We start from the raw sequence: 14,587 nt of genomic DNA, 5'->3' as shown, positions 1-14,587 counted from the left end.
CTGGTCCTTGAAACAAAGGCTGGCAGTGAGCATGGCTGCATGGAGCTGGGGGCAGGGCCACAGCTGGAACAGGGGCAGGCAGAGGGACTGAGAAGCCTCTCAAGGAGCTGTGGCTACCATCTGACCATCAAAGCAAGGGGAAAGGAATAGGAGGGTTTGGGAAAGGGGAAACCCATCTTCTTCCTTCCCTGTTGTGCCCCTTCAGTGGGGGTGGGTGGGAGTGATCCTGGCCCCCTTCCCCAGGCAGGGTGGGAGGGGGTGCAGAGGGCAGCAGGGGCTGAGGTCTGTGCTGGCTCCCAGCCCTCGAGCGAGGTTGGGGAGCAGCAGCCAGGCCTGGCTGTGCTCTGCCCTGGGTAGGGGTCAGTCCCTGTGTGCAGCACAAGATAAAGGGTGGTCTGAGTGTGGTGTGTGGTACCAGGGGCTGATCCTGCCCGCCCCCCCACCCCCCGCAGTAAGCACAGTGCAGCTGGGGTGGGCAGGATGGTTTATTTTGTTGCTTACACTACGTCCAAGACTGAGGGACAGTGGTAGCAGCAGGGAAGGCACAAGCTTCAATCACTGGGGTACTCTGGGATGGTCCTTCCTCTGTGCCTGCCACCAGACCCCTGTCCCACCATAAGTGTGAGGCCAGCACTCCTCCCATAGGACTGAAGGGTCTTGCACTTTGAATTTCAGAAGGGGCTCCCCCTCACTGCACTAGACCAGCCTTGCCCTCCCCTGTGCCACCTACCAGGCCCCCCGCTTTAGGCTGCAGGGAGGCCCCTACCTGCCAAGCACACAACAGGGGTGAGGAGTCACTGCAATAAATAAGGGAGTGGGGTGTCTCAGCAGGAAAGCGGCAGAGGAAAGCACACAGCAAGCACGCCACACAGAGGGGGCCACTGCATCAGCGGCCCATGGCACAACTATGGTTGTCCAGCTCCTGGGGGCTGCTCCCCTCCTTTGGGGAGGTGCTACAGCCTGGGGGGCTGGTGGGGCTCACCCTCCAGCAGGGGTAGCCCTGGTCCATACTTTCCCTCCGCCGGCCCATGGCCTGGTCAATCATCTCCAGGCGGAGCGCAGGCAGCAGGCCCAGGTTCCTGGGGTCTGCCCTGGCCACAGGGTTGTCAGTAGAGATGCGCAGGGGGCCACCCTGCTCCTGCACAGTCTGGTAAAAGGAGCTGCCCTCCTGGCTGTCAGCTGCCCACCCTGGCTCCTTGGCTTTGGCTCCACAGCACCCCAGCTCTTCCTGGGGTAGGTGAATGGTAGGGATGTCCCCAGGGAGGCCTCGGCGGCTCTGGGGTGAAGGGCTGCGGCTTGTACCCCTGTCCCAGCTTGATGGCCGCAGGATGAGGCCCTGGAACTTGGCCAGGCTGGGGCTTCGGCTCCGGTGCCGTTTCATCTTGCCTGGGCTGGGGCTACGGGATTTGGGGGCAAGCAGAACAAGCGTGCTGTCATCCTCCTCTTCTGAGCTGCTGCCCGAGCTGTCCGTAGGGCTGCTGCCCTCCTCCGATCTGGGCAGGGAGATCTGCACCCCTGCATCAGCACTGCTGGCTGACCCTCACAGGGGGGCTGCGGGGCACCACAGCAGCTGGCCTCCTCCAGCCAAGCACCCCTACACACATCCCCCTTGCCTCCCTCAGCCCCTCACCCTCGCCTCTTGGCCATGCTGACCTGGAAGGGTTCTGTCACACCAGCAATGCTGCTGGAGGTGTTGCTGTAGTATCCAAGGATGTACTCGCCCTTCCCCTTGGGCAGCGCCTCCTCTGAGAACATCACCTGCAGCCCAGAGACAGCTGATGGGCACCATGGCTAGGCACAGGGGTACCCATCCCACCTCCAGCCCCAGCTGAGAGCAAAGATCCCCGATGACAGCACAGTGGGCCTGCCCAAGGCTCAGCACAAAGCAATAAGGAAGTGCCCTCCTGCCCCATCAGGGGAACAAAGGGGCCATTGTCCCCTGCACCATGGGGCACACATGTCCAGTGAGACAGCAGGGCTGGCCCTCGGCTCACCTGTGCACACAGCTGTTTCTCTAGGCAGCGCTCTCCATCATCACTCCTGGCCCAGACATAGGACACATAGTCTTTAGGATGCCGAAAGCCCACCTGTGTGCATGTACATAGGAGAACACAGGTGACTGAGGAAACATCAGCCCTGCTTTGACTCTCCTTTCACTCAGCCCCCTCTCCTTGCACAATGGCATGAAGAGCTGCCTTGCACCCACACAGCAGTGCCCTGGCCCCCAGCCCTCCGGGAGTGCCAGGCTTTGGACCCTGTGGGGCCCACAGAGCAGGAGGAAGAGGGAACTGCTGGATCTGAGCCTCCTGAAGCAGGGCCAAATGCTGCTGTTAACTACCAGGGTCTCCTGGGGAAGAGAGAGCGCAGAGCACAGGTCCATCCATGCACCCATGTCTGCTGATGGGGGTAGCTCAGAAGGGACCCCACAGTGCTGTGTAGTGCTCCCCACTCCCTCAGCAGCTCCAGCAGCCTCCAAGCCCCTACCCGGTATAGTCCTATCCAGTCCCAGGAGCTCCGGTGGAAGCCAGCAGCCATCTTGTACCTGACAACTGCTTGCTCAGGCCTACTCCATTCATCAGCCACATAAATCTCAACCAGGGGCTTGTCTACCTTGGAAGCAAACTGTCAGACACACATACATGGTGAACAAGGACGTGCCAAAGAGAGCTGCCCCTGCTGTTGAGGGCTGGGCCCTCACACCAACAGCAGCTCCCAGCAACAGTGGCAAGACAGATGAGCTTGCCAAACAAAATAAGCCCCACACACCCCATCATATGCTACACACAATAGCTAGGCATCTCACCCCCATAGCTCCTGCCTGTGTGCCCAGTGGCCCTGGACAGTGCTCACCTGCACTGCAAAGATGGCAGCTACTGGCTTGTGGTCACTGACAGTGTACTCCATGTGGCTGCAGTAGCAGAGCTGGCTCACCGACACAATGCCCTGGCTGGGCTGGCACCCACCCACACCAAGCCTGACACTGGGAGATTTGATCTTCCAGAGGATGCGGTCAGTCCAGGCAGGTTTTCGCTTCTTGGCACTGCAGGGCACAGAGGGGCATCTCTTGCCTGGCAGGGGGCAGTGGGCTGCACCCCAAACTGCCTCCCCCTGGCACTACAGCACATACAGGCAGGGGATGTGGCTTGCCTTGGCACATAGCTCAGTGCAGCTGCAGGGACAGACCTGTGCTGGCACCAGCATGACAGTTGTGTCCCAGCCTGCCACCCCCGGTCCAGCCCATGCCCCCCATACATCTGTCCCAGTATCAGCCCCTGCCCCAGCAGCACCAGCACCCACACCCACCCTGGCTCTGAGCCCCACCACTCCTGCATCCCTCAGCCATGCCACCTGCTCCCAGGCCCAGCACATGCTTGAGCTCTGCTCTCCTACCTGCTGTCATACTTGTTGGTGCCCACGTCAAACTTGAAGGTGGGTGGGAAGTTCAGGGGTCCCTCCTGAAAGCCACTGAGGACAGGCCAGGTGCTCTTGGCAATGTTCAGCTGTGGGAAAGGGAGCAGGTCAGGGAGCACACCAGACCCCTCTGCAAGACCCCAAGACCTCTCCACCCCAGCACACAGTCAATCCCTGCCAGCCCCACACAGCTCTTGGGGTTTGCCCATGCCAATCAAGCAGCAAGTCATAGACCAAATACCCTCAGCTCTTCCTAACACACTGATAAAGAAACCATATGCCTAGCTCCCATAAAGACCATTCTGGGACTGTGCTGCCCCTTCCCCACAGAGCCAATGCCCTTTGTGCCCCATGGGCAGCAAGGGGACCTTCCCTGTCCCCCAGCTGCAAAGACAGTTTTGGCAAGAGCCAAATGCCACTCATGGCCCAGCTGAGGCTCAGCAGCATGCCCATTCCTCTTACCTGGTCCTTCTCCCAGAGCTGGCTCAGGATGTTGCTGTCGATGGCATACTTCACAAAGCGGATGTCAAGGCTCTCAATGCGGAAATTGAGGTCCCCAAACCAGAACACGAGGCTGTGGGTGGGAGGGAAGGCAATGGACTAGAAGAGCCAAGGCTACCGGAGCCAGGCAGCACAGCAGCGGGAAAACATACTCAGCCTGTGGGCAGCCTCAGACTGCAGCACAGGCACTCTCAGGAGCACCAGTGCAGGTCAGCACTCAGCTGACAGCTTGGCCAGCTAACAGCCCTGCCAGGATTCAGGTAGGACCAAGCACCATTAACCAAACAGGTCTGACTTCCCAGGGAAGAAACTGAGGGTTGAAATTTCCACTGTGAGGAACTTAGAGGAGTCATACTGCACAGCCGAGACACTGGGACAGAGCCAGTCCCAAACCCCATCAGTGCCAGTATGGCAGGAGCTGCACCAGGCCTGGATGTGCCCCAGGGGAGACCAAGGACCCCTCCCTAACACCTACCCCACCATGCTGGGTCCCCACTGGGCCACAGGACAATTCTGCAGCTCTGCAGGCAAGACACCATCTCCAAGCTGTGCTGGGAATTCAGGGGACAGACCCCAAACCCTATTTGGAGGCGGTCAAGGACAGGGGCTGACACTAGAGCCCTTGTCCAGATTGGGGAGCAAAGTAGTGGGATACGTACTCATGGTCCAGGATGCCGCTGGCCACATGCCCCTCAAACTGCTGCACATGCAGTATGGTGGCAAAGTCCTCCTTGCGCTGCTCCGCCTTCTCCAGGTGCGCTGGCAGGTGGCAGTTCAGGAAGCAGACCATGTGGCCGAAGATGGAGAGACGAACACTCACCCCACCCTTGTTGCCCTGCACCAAGAGGATCCCGTGACTCCTTGGGAAGTCAGTCCTTCACCACCTTCCCCAGGGCCACACTCACCCAGTAGCCTCCCAGCCCCGTCCTTGTGCAGTCTGTCTGGATGTCCTGCAGGAAGGGGAGGTGATAGTACTTGGCAAATACCAGTAGGATCACACCTTGCATCCGCACCGTGCTGACCTGGAATGGGAGCAGGGGCTGAGGCAGGATGGTAGTCACAGCAGAGCCCACAGGGACAAGGGCAGGCTTCCCCCACCTCTAGGCCATAGGGGCAGCACCTCTATCCTCTGCATGCCCCCCATCTTGCAGATGACTAACAGCACACTTAGTTCAGAGATCTATGCACACCCTCCTGAATACTGACAGCTAAGCCTAGCAATGTATGCTCTGGGGCCAGTGCGCTGGGGACCTGAACCTGTCCTGGGACCTGCAGGCTGCCGCCAGAAGCACAGGCTTGTTCCCACATTCACCTCCTCACCCTGGTGCAATGCAGCAGGCAACAAGAAGGGTCCCCAAAGTACCACAGGGGAAACCTAAGGCACAGGAAAGGGAGCAGGGTGGCACAGGCTAGACAGCACACTGGCAAGATGCACCACTAGCCCTCAAGTCACCCCCCACATACTGCTTGGATGGCTGCAGGCTGTCCCTCCAGCAGTTTGTCCCTCCAGCCAGCTCTCCCATGGCACCTCCCCTCTCTGTCCCTGCAGTCCAACTCTCCCTCCCCATGGTCTACCTGCCTGGCAGGCAGAGAGGGAACACCAGCTGCCCAGCCCCTTTAGGAACTTCTTACCAGGATGAAGTGGAAGGGGCTCAGCACATCCATGAAGAGCTCACTCCACTGATCTGTGAAGAGGGCATCCTTCAGGCGCTTGTTTATCTTGGAGTTCACCTCTTGCAGCCTGGGAGGAAAGGGACAGGTCCCTCAGCCACAACAGGAAGGTGTCTGTGTCCCAGCTAGTAAGAGCTCCTTGAGAGAAGTGCCACAGCACAGTGCTAGAGAGTGGGGCCAGGACAGAAAGGCAGTTCAAGGGAGAACCCTGGGTTTAGCACACAAACCAGCCATATCCTTGCTCCAGCAATGCTGGGCCATGTGCTAGCAGAAGGCACAAGTGGCCCTGAACCCACAAGATCTTGGGACCTTTTTAGAACAGGAGCAGTTCAGCTGCACAGGGCTGGGCAGCAGTCTAAAGCCTGTCTCTACGTACAAGAGGGGTTTACAGGACATTTCAGATGCATTGGTCTCTACAGAGAAGCCAAGTCTCACGGGTACTTCAGCGCAGGGTGTCCAGATGCATCCTAACCCCCAGACTCAGAGCAGCAGCAAACAGAAGGTTAATAGTGCTCCTCCCAGCTCAGCAATTAGTGAAGAGAGGGAGGGAGAATGTCCGCAGAGAACGGCAGAATCAGGAAATGTCTTGCCCCAAAATATTGAGTTCTTGGGGCACAAAGACATGGGTCAAAGGAAGGACGTAGCCAGGCAGAGATACCCTGGAGATGGGGAACAGCAGGATACCTTGCCCCAGCCAAGACACAGTCCCAGCTGTCAGCTACACCCCCTGCTCCATCCATCCAGGATTGGGTCTACCTCCACAGCCCCACACAGCCCCATCCTGCTGGTCCACAAGGCTGAGGGGACCAGGAGACTGGCTCCAACACAGCACCGTAGCTCCAGCAGCCTCAGCCCTCCCTGGGGCAAGGAGCACTGTGGGAATCCCTGGAAGCCTCCTGGAGGCAGATCCAGCTCTTCCACCTCACACACAGAGGCTGCTTCTCGCTCCCTGTGCAAAGGCAGCATGTCCCTTGTCTTCGCAGGAATCCACACCACAGCAAACCTCAAGGGACCAGTTTTCCTTTAGACTCTGGCAGAGCTTGCCTTGCCAGCCTCATCAATAAAGCCCTACCACACCAACACAGCGTTGCCTTGCCAGCAGTTAAGTATTGCCAGGGGCACAGAGCCAATCCAGCTGTGAGAGAACGGCAGATTTGTGCCCTTAAGGCCTCTCATACCATAGGCAAAAGCCAAGATGAGGCAAATGCTCCCAGAGGACTCTGGCAGGCAAGTTAGATGCCTCTACAGACCTGACCCCAGGACTGCCAGGGTTCACGGCAAGAGTAGCACTCACAGAGGCCCAGCTGCATCACCTTTTCTGATATTTTACCACTTGCAATGCACACCCCTCTCTGCTCACCATGCCCCAGGGAGGCTGAGGCTGCAGTTCTTCCATTCCCCACCCTCCAGGGCTATGGGGATCCCCCCCAAAAAGGGACATGGTGGGACTTGGGGCCCTGCACCTCACCCTCTTACCCAATGGCAATCATGTCCACATCATTTGTCTCGCCCGTGTTGAGGTGCAGCAGGGATGTCACATCATTCGGCGGCATGGCTGTGCCCACATTCCAGGTGACCACTGTGATGCTTGGGAGGACAAAGGAAGAACAGGCTAACTCTGGGGCTCAGAGGTGTTCCCTGTCCCCCCCCATTCAGCCCCCAGCTCCACCAAGGAAGCTCTCTGTTGCAACAGAAGTGGCCACAGCTGAAGCTTAGCCAGGGCATGTACACCAGGTCCTCAACTCCCATTTGAGGGAGACAGGTCCTTGCTTCTAAATTCAGCAGGGTCTGCACCTCAGCGCATGGCAAACACTCCTGTAATCCAAGCCCTGGCGAAATTCTAGAAAATGAGGGCTCTTTGTTCTGGCTTCATCACCACCAACTGACACAGGCAGGCTGGCACAGCAGGCAGCCTGCAAGACAGGGTGTCCCCAGAAAACTGCTTCCCCTCCCTTCTCCAGGAATCACACATGCCTCAGGCTCCTAGGGAAAAGGACACAAATCTCAGACCCCAGAGCACGGCCAGCCCCAAAGACCAGGGCATTGCATGTGACAGCAGTGCTGTAAGCCTCACAGCAGTGTCCTTCACCAGTGCAAAGCCACCATCAGTCACAACACATTAATGCTATTATGCAGCATGCACCAGCAGCCCACAGGCTCTTTTGGCAGCACTAGGATGAGCCTCAGTCACAGGGAGCACGTTTCAATTCAACAGCAAGGGAGGGTAGCAGCACATCATTTCCATAGCCCCTCACCCCAAATGTCCTCCAGCTGAACACCATCCACAACAGGAAGAAAGGGGCAACTCCACCCCCAGAAGAGGCTTTGCTCACTGCTTCACAGCAAGGGTAGCTGCAGCGTGGCATTGCTCCCCCCTACTCTCCCCCTGCAGCAACACCCGCTCACCGGAATGAGCCATCCTCTGGGACCCTTCCCGAGCCGCTGAGGAGCGCATTGCAGGAGCCGCTGGAGCTTGGCAGGCCAAGAGACCTCCCGAAGAGGGACAGCTCATCTGGCTCCGGTTTGGAGAGTGCGGCAGGCTTGGACAGGCCCACCCGCCCGCCGGCGATGAACTCGCTGGAGACGGCTTTGGGTAGGCCGGCGGCCCTGGGTGAGGAGCCCGCCCAGGCAGAGATGTGGTCGCTGGACTCCGCCTTGGGGAGCATCTCCCTCCGTTCGGCGGGCAGCGACTTCCCGGGGGCAGCATGCTCCAGGGAACCGAGCTCAGGGAAGGCGGGACGGCCCGGCGCAGGGCCGGGCGCCACTGGGGACGGCACGGCAGGTCGGGCCGGGGGGGCGCCCGGGCTGGGGGGCAGCAGGGTCGGCAGCGGGAATGCGTGGGACCCGCCGGCCCCCTCAGGCTGGGTCCTGCCGACCTCCAGCGGGAGGGGCTGGGCAGCACGGCCCGGGGCCCGCTCGTCGGTCTCGCCGCGCTGCGCCCCCCCGGGCCGCGGGCAGCCGTAGGGAAAGGGGTCGCAGGCGGCGTCCGGCCGGGAGCTCCTGTGGGCACCCGGGACGCCGCCACCGTCCCCGAGGAAAGGCGCCGCCGGTGCCCCGCCGTCGGGCTGGGTCCGGGCCGAGCCCCCGGAGCCGAAGGGCATCGGCCGCGCGGGGGAGGTGGCGGGCGCGGAGCCTCGCGGGGGGCCAAGGCGGGGGCCCGAGGAGGCGGCCGAGCCCTGGTCCGCGCTGCCGCGCCGTGCCGGCTCCATCGGCGGGAGACGCGAGCGAGCGCGCGCGCGCGCGCCCCGGCCCCACCGCTCCGCTCCGCTCCCCTCCCCTCCCGGCCAGCGCTCAGCGCACCCCGTGATGTCAGTGCCCCCCGTCACCTGCGCGGTGCCTTAAAGGCGCAGGAGCGACGCCTCCCCACCCTGCCCCGCCCCGCGCGCACCTGCCACCGCCCCGCTTACGTCACAGCTTGTGCCCCGCCTCCTCTTCTGTACCCCCACTGCCCTACCACCACCCGCTGGCGCGAGGAGCGGAGCGCGCGCCCGCAACGGGCACTGGGACTGGGCAGCCCTCGGGGGGTGGGCGGGGCCACCCCTGCGCGTGCACATCTACCCTTGCATGTGCACATCTTCCCTTGTGTGGACACGCCCGCCCGTGTGCATGTGAGCATGTGTGCATTTTTGTGTGTGCGACCGTTACTGTTGTGTCATTGTGCACCTGCGTGTGTATGTGCACTGTTGTGGGTGTGTTTGTAGTTGTTGGTCCACATGCACGCTTGGGGCAGCTGTGTGAGGTGCTGCATGTGCAGCTGTTTGTGGGGCTGCTTGTGCAGCCGTATTACATGTATACCTGTGCATAGTGTCATGCCTGTGTACAGCAGTGCTGGTGTGGTCATGTGGAGCTGTTTGTACAGGCAGGTGTGAAAGCATGCGGAGATGTACTTTGGGTGCATACACACACTTGTGTGTGCCTGAAGGAGACGGGGGACCTAGTGACACAGGGCATGGGGAAGGCTGGAGCACAATGTGGAAGAAGATCTTGGTGGAAGAGGACCAGGTCCCTGGGCCCTGATGGGATGGACCCACAAGTGCTGAGGGAGCTGGCTCCTGTCATCAAGAGACCACTCTCAATAATCTGTGATCAATCATAGCAACTGGGAGAGGACTGGAGGAGAGCAAATGTCACTCCTGTCTTCAGGAAGGACATGAAGGAGGACCCAGGGAACTAGAGGCTTGTCAGCCTCATCTCCATCACTGGAAAGGTGATGGAGCAGCTGGTCGTGGGAACCATTGCCAGGCACATGAACAACAAGAAAGTCATTGGGAGGGGTCAGCACAGCTTCACCAAGGGGAAGTTCTGCTTGCCCACCTTCTGTGATGAAATGACTGGCTTGGCAGATGAAGGGAAAGCAGTGGATGTTAACTACCTGGACTTCAGGAAGGCCTTTGACACTGTCTCCCATCAGATCCTCCTAGAGGAGCTGTTGATGTACAGGCTGGACGAGCAGATGTTGAGGTGGATTGAAAATTGGCTGAACAGCTGGATCCAGAGGGTGGTGGTCAGTGGCACAAGGTCTAGTTGGAGGCCAGTAACTAGCAGTGTGCCCCAGGGGTCAATACTGGATCCAGTCCTGTTTAACATCCATCTTCGTTACCAACCTGGATGATGGGACAGAGTGCACCCTCAGCAAGTTTGCAGATGGCACCAAACTGGGAAGATTGGCTGATAAACCAGGGTGTCGTGCTGATAATCTAGAGGGACCTGGACAGGCTGGAGAAATGAGCTGGCAGGAACCTTATGAAGTTCAACCAGGGTAAGTGCAGTCCTGCCCCTGGGGAGGAGCAACCCCAGGCACCAGGACATGCTGGGGGCCACCTGGCTGGAAAGCAGCTCTGCAGAAAAGGCCCTGGGGGTCCTCATGGACACCATATTGACTATGAGTTGTGTGTCCTTGGGGCAAAGAAGATGAATGGTGTACTGGGCTGCATCAGGAGTGTTGTCAGCAGGTCAAGGGATGTTGAGGAGGCACCGCTGAGGCCACCCCTGGAGTGCTGTGTCCAGTGCTGGGCTCCCAAGAGCAAGTCTGATAGACATGGACATACTGGAGGGAGTCCAAGGAAGAGCCACAAAGAGGATGGACTGGTCTCTGCACGTCAGGAAACACTTTTTTCCTGTGAGAGCGACCGAGCACTGGCACAGGTTGCCCAGGGAACATCAGGAAACACTTTTTTCCTGTGAGAGCGACCGAGCACTGGCACAGGTTGCCCAGGGAGGTTGTGCAGTCCCTATCATTGGAGATACTCAACACCTGACTGGACATGGTCCTGGGCAGCTGGCTCTGGGTAGCACTGCTGGAACAGGGGCTTGGACCAGATGGACTCCAGAGCTGCCTCCAACCTCAACCAGTCTGAGATCCTGTCATTCTGTGACCAGGGGGATGTGCATGTGTGCAGGTGTTTGTGTGCAGCTGTGTGTGTGGTTTGTGTGTGTGCATGCAGGGGTGCACGCTGTTTTGTGCATGTGTAGCCGTGTGTGCGCATGGTGTATTTACGGCCTGTGTGCTCACAGCACGCGTGCTTGTCTGTGTGTCGGGGGCGGGGGTGGGGGGGGGGGTGGGGGGGGGTGAAGGAGCGGGGGGGGGGGGGAGAGAGAGAGAGAGAGAGTTCGCGCTGCGCATGCGCGTTTGCTCTGTGCGTGCAGTGTGCTCGTGCTCGTGCTGGGGCTGCTCGCCGTGTCCGTGCGCGTGCCCGTGCCCGCCGGGGCGGGGCACCCCGCGCGCGCGCGCGGGCCGTGACGTGGCGGCGGCGGGATGCTGCGGGCGCTGCCGCTGTTGCTGTTGCTGCTGGTGGCGGCGCTGGCGGCGGGGGGCGGCCCGGGACCCCCCCGGCTCCGCGGGGCCGAGCTCCGGGACCTGGTCCGGGGCAAGGTGGAGGTGAGCGCGGGGCGGGCGGCGTGGTGCGGGGACACCGGGGGCGTTCGCCGGGGGTGACGGGGTGTCTCCTCCCGCAGACCTGCGGCGGGTGACGGCTGAACCGCCTGAGGGAGGTAGGTGCCGCCGGGTGGGGGCCGAGGCCGGGTGGGGGCCGAGGCCGGGCGGGGGCCGGGGCCACCGCGCCGCTGAGCCAGGCCTGGCCGCCCGCTCTACCTGCAGGTGAAGGCCTTCGTCACTCAGGACATCCCCCTCTAGTACCCGCCGGCCGGCCGCGGCAGCCCTGCTCGGCGGGCAGTGCTCGGTGCTGCCGCGCCCCGGGTGCCTGCCCCTGCTGGGATGGTCAGCGGGGGACGGGGCGAGACGGGACAGGGCACAAGGACTGGATGGGATGTGGGCAGGATGGGATGGGACGGGGTGGGGGCGGGACGGGACAGGACAGGACGGGACTGGGCAGGATGGGATGGACGATGGGACAGGATGCAGTGGAGGACAGGGCGAGACAGGATATAGGATGGGAGAGGATGGACAATGGGAGGGGATGGGATATAGGACAGGATGGGCTGAGGGTTGGGATGGAGGATGGTACAGGATGAGGGATGGGATGGGCTGAGGGATAAAATGAGATGGAGGATGGGATTGGATGAGGGATGAAGGACAGGATGGGACAGGGCAGGATGGGATGCAATGGAGGATGACATGCAGGATGAGATGGAATGGGACAGGATGGGATGGGATGCAATGGAGGATGAGATGGATTGGGAAGGAGGACAGAATGGGATGGGATGGAGGACAGGATGGGAGGGAATGGGATGTGACAGAGGATGGGATAGGATGAGGGGCTGCATGGGCCTGCCCAGTACTGTCTGCTCCTTAACACACTGCCCAGCCATAACCTGGAGATGAAGCACCTGCCTGGTGCTGACCCCGAGCTCGTGCTCCTCAGCCACCGATACGAGGAACTGGAGGTGAGTCGGCAGTGTGGCACGTGCTGCCACAGCAGGGTCTGGGGTGATTGGTGCCCCACAGGTGCCAGGCTGCAATCCCTGTCTGCATGCAGAGAATCCCCCTGAGTGACATGACCCGGGAGGAGATCAACCAGCTGGTGCAGGAGCTGGGCTTCTACCGCAAGGAGACACCTGATGCCCCTGTGCCTGAGGAGTTCCAGTTTGCCCCTGCCAGGCCTCTGCCCAACCTGCCGCCCTGCCAAGCTCCCGATGCTGATAGCAAGACCCCACCCAAACTTGACAAGGGAGAACACCCAGACCTCTAGCGAGGGGTGCTGCGCTCAGGAGAGGGCCCTGCAGCCAGTCCCCGGCATGCAGGGATGACAGCATTACAGCAGCTGGGAGCGGTGCCATGGGGTGGCGAAGGTGCCCCCACTGTTGCTTGGTGTTTTGTAGCCTCTGCCCTGAGGATGTCCTGAGTAGTTTCAGCCTTGAGCGGGGGCTTCCTGGGCATTGCAGACATCGTGGGGGTCCTGTGTACGTGTTGTTGCCCTCCCTCCCCTGCAGCCTGGCATCCCTTGCTGGTCAGGAGGAGCAGTGTTCTTTGTGTTCCCTTGTGGTGCCCTGAGGTTTAGCTGACTCCTGGCACTGGGCAGCGGTATCCTACCTGCGTGGGACAGGATGAAACCCTCAGCAGAAAGCCCCAGGTGCTGAGGGTAGATGTGCTGAGTCCCAGAGGTGACAGAGCTGCCCCCAGTGCGTGGCGGGTATGGCTTTACACACCAGCAGGGTTGTCTCGTATTGAGCCCCCAGTAAAGTCCTTGCATACAATCGGCTGCATTGTGTCATCTTTCCAGAGAGAGCTTGGTGGAGCACATCCCACACTGCTCTGTACTGGAGGCTGGGAGGAGCTGGGTGCCCCAGAGCCCCTCACAGAAGTGGGAGGGGATGGCAGGGTCACAGTCACTGCTGCCAGGCCAACAAACTGTCCCACAGACCAACCATGCTGTTCCTGTGCAAACCCTTCCCCTGGTGCAATGGATGGATGGGGCACCACAGCTTGGGATGAGCTGCTGTCATGGGGTACATGGGGGTGGGTGCAAGCCCACAAGTGGGTCCTGCAGTGCTGAGCAGAAGTCTGATGGCTGTGCTGGCCTGGCAGGGACATCTGGTCCTTGGTCAGGGAAGGGAGCAGGGCACAGCTGCACTATCTGCAGACCTGGCTCCACACAGCCTTGGTGGCAGCATGGGGTCTTCCCCCCATACCCGGCCTGGGGGTGGCAGGGGACAGTGAACCAACATCCCTTGGTCAGGGTAGGATGCTGATGGTACCCCTGGGCTCTGGGCATCGTCCCTGGGTGGGAGAAGCAGCATGTGCCCTGCATCTCCCCCGAGGCTGGGTGAGTAGTGGGCCTGCAGGCAGAGGGGGTCCCAGGAGTGGGCAGGGCTGCCACAGCACTCCCCCATGCGCTGCACTGGTGGCACAAAGTGGTGGTGTGGCTCGGGAGAAGGACCGGAAGCGGAGGCATCACCCTATAGAATAAACCTTTATTGTCTCGCTGGTGTCGGTACACGTGTCAGTGTGGGTGTAGAGATGGTGATGGAGGGGTGAGCTGCACTGAGCACATGGTGCCCCAAGCTGAGCTGGGCAGGAGAGTAGGGGCTGCCATCCCGGCTCACTCTTTGAGCCCCTCACTCCCCCAGGACCCCTTGCCTCCCCACCCGCTCCCCAGCACACGGGTGCTGCAGCTCCCCAGCGTGGAAGCACCCCAGGGTGCACATGTGCAGTGGGAAGCAGGGTGTCAGCATGGGCCTGTGGAGCCATCCCCAGGGAGGTGGCACCAAGCAGGGCCTGCAGTGGGCACAGGGGCTTCCTTGCAGGGGGCCAAGGAGAACCACTTGCAGGTGTGCTGCCTGTGGAATGCACTGCAACGTGGACTGGCCTGCACAACCCTGCTTGGCCGCCAACACTCGCCAGCCCTGGGCCAGAGGGTGCAGCCATGCCTGGCCTCCTTGGGGACACAGGGGTGCTGCCCGCAGGACAAGCAACTCCTGGAGAATAAATAACTTAATATGCTGGAGTGCAGGAGGTGAGCCAAGCTGGGGAGCATCCCTGGCAGTGCCTGCCTGGCCCTGCCCACTGGGTCAGCCTGCAGCTAGCGGGGACAGAGGGAGCTCCAGC

General features: G+C 60.8%; 2 protein-coding genes across 2 annotated transcripts; one reads left to right on the top strand and one right to left on the bottom strand.

Annotated features, from left to right (window-relative positions):
• Positions 1-886: 886 nt before the first annotated feature.
• INPP5J (inositol polyphosphate-5-phosphatase J) lies at positions 887-8,792 on the bottom strand. The gene is made up of 12 exons (XM_075718622.1): positions 7,990-8,792; positions 7,060-7,170; positions 5,545-5,653; positions 4,818-4,934; positions 4,572-4,747; positions 3,874-3,985; positions 3,391-3,500; positions 2,851-3,040; positions 2,485-2,622; positions 1,995-2,087; positions 1,654-1,758; positions 887-1,507 (listed from the first exon to the last, which is right to left on the bottom strand). The coding sequence occupies exons 1-12, from the start codon at positions 8,790-8,792 to the stop codon at positions 887-889; spliced, it is 2,685 nt and encodes an 894-aa protein (XP_075574737.1).
• A 2,546-nt stretch (positions 8,793-11,338) lies between these two features.
• On the top strand, positions 11,339-12,764 carry SELENOM (selenoprotein M). The gene is made up of 5 exons (XM_075719107.1): positions 11,339-11,461; positions 11,539-11,574; positions 11,681-11,715; positions 12,348-12,426; positions 12,519-12,764. The coding sequence occupies exons 1-5, from the start codon at positions 11,339-11,341 to the stop codon at positions 12,729-12,731; spliced, it is 486 nt and encodes a 161-aa protein (XP_075575222.1). The 3' UTR covers positions 12,732-12,764.
• Positions 12,765-14,587: the final 1,823 nt, after the last annotated feature.

This window comes from Pelecanus crispus, chromosome 11 (genome assembly GCF_030463565.1).
Source record: "Pelecanus crispus isolate bPelCri1 chromosome 11, bPelCri1.pri, whole genome shotgun sequence".
Taxonomy (NCBI): domain Eukaryota; kingdom Metazoa; phylum Chordata; class Aves; order Pelecaniformes; family Pelecanidae; genus Pelecanus; species Pelecanus crispus.
This window is presented reverse-complemented; position numbering and strand designations above follow the sequence as displayed.

Excerpts from the sequence above, each read along its gene's own strand:
- INPP5J (XM_075718622.1), bottom strand. The coding sequence starts at position 8,792 with ATGGAGCCGGCACGGCGCGGCAGCGCGGACCAGGGCTCGGCCGCCTCC. Across the intron at positions 3,986-4,571 it reads AGCGGCATCCTGGACCATGA|CCTCGTGTTCTGGTTTGGGG; the intron begins GTACGTATCCCA and ends TCCCACCCACAG. Across the intron at positions 3,501-3,873 it reads AGCTCTGGGAGAAGGACCAG|CTGAACATTGCCAAGAGCAC; the intron begins GTAAGAGGAATG and ends CCTTTCCCACAG.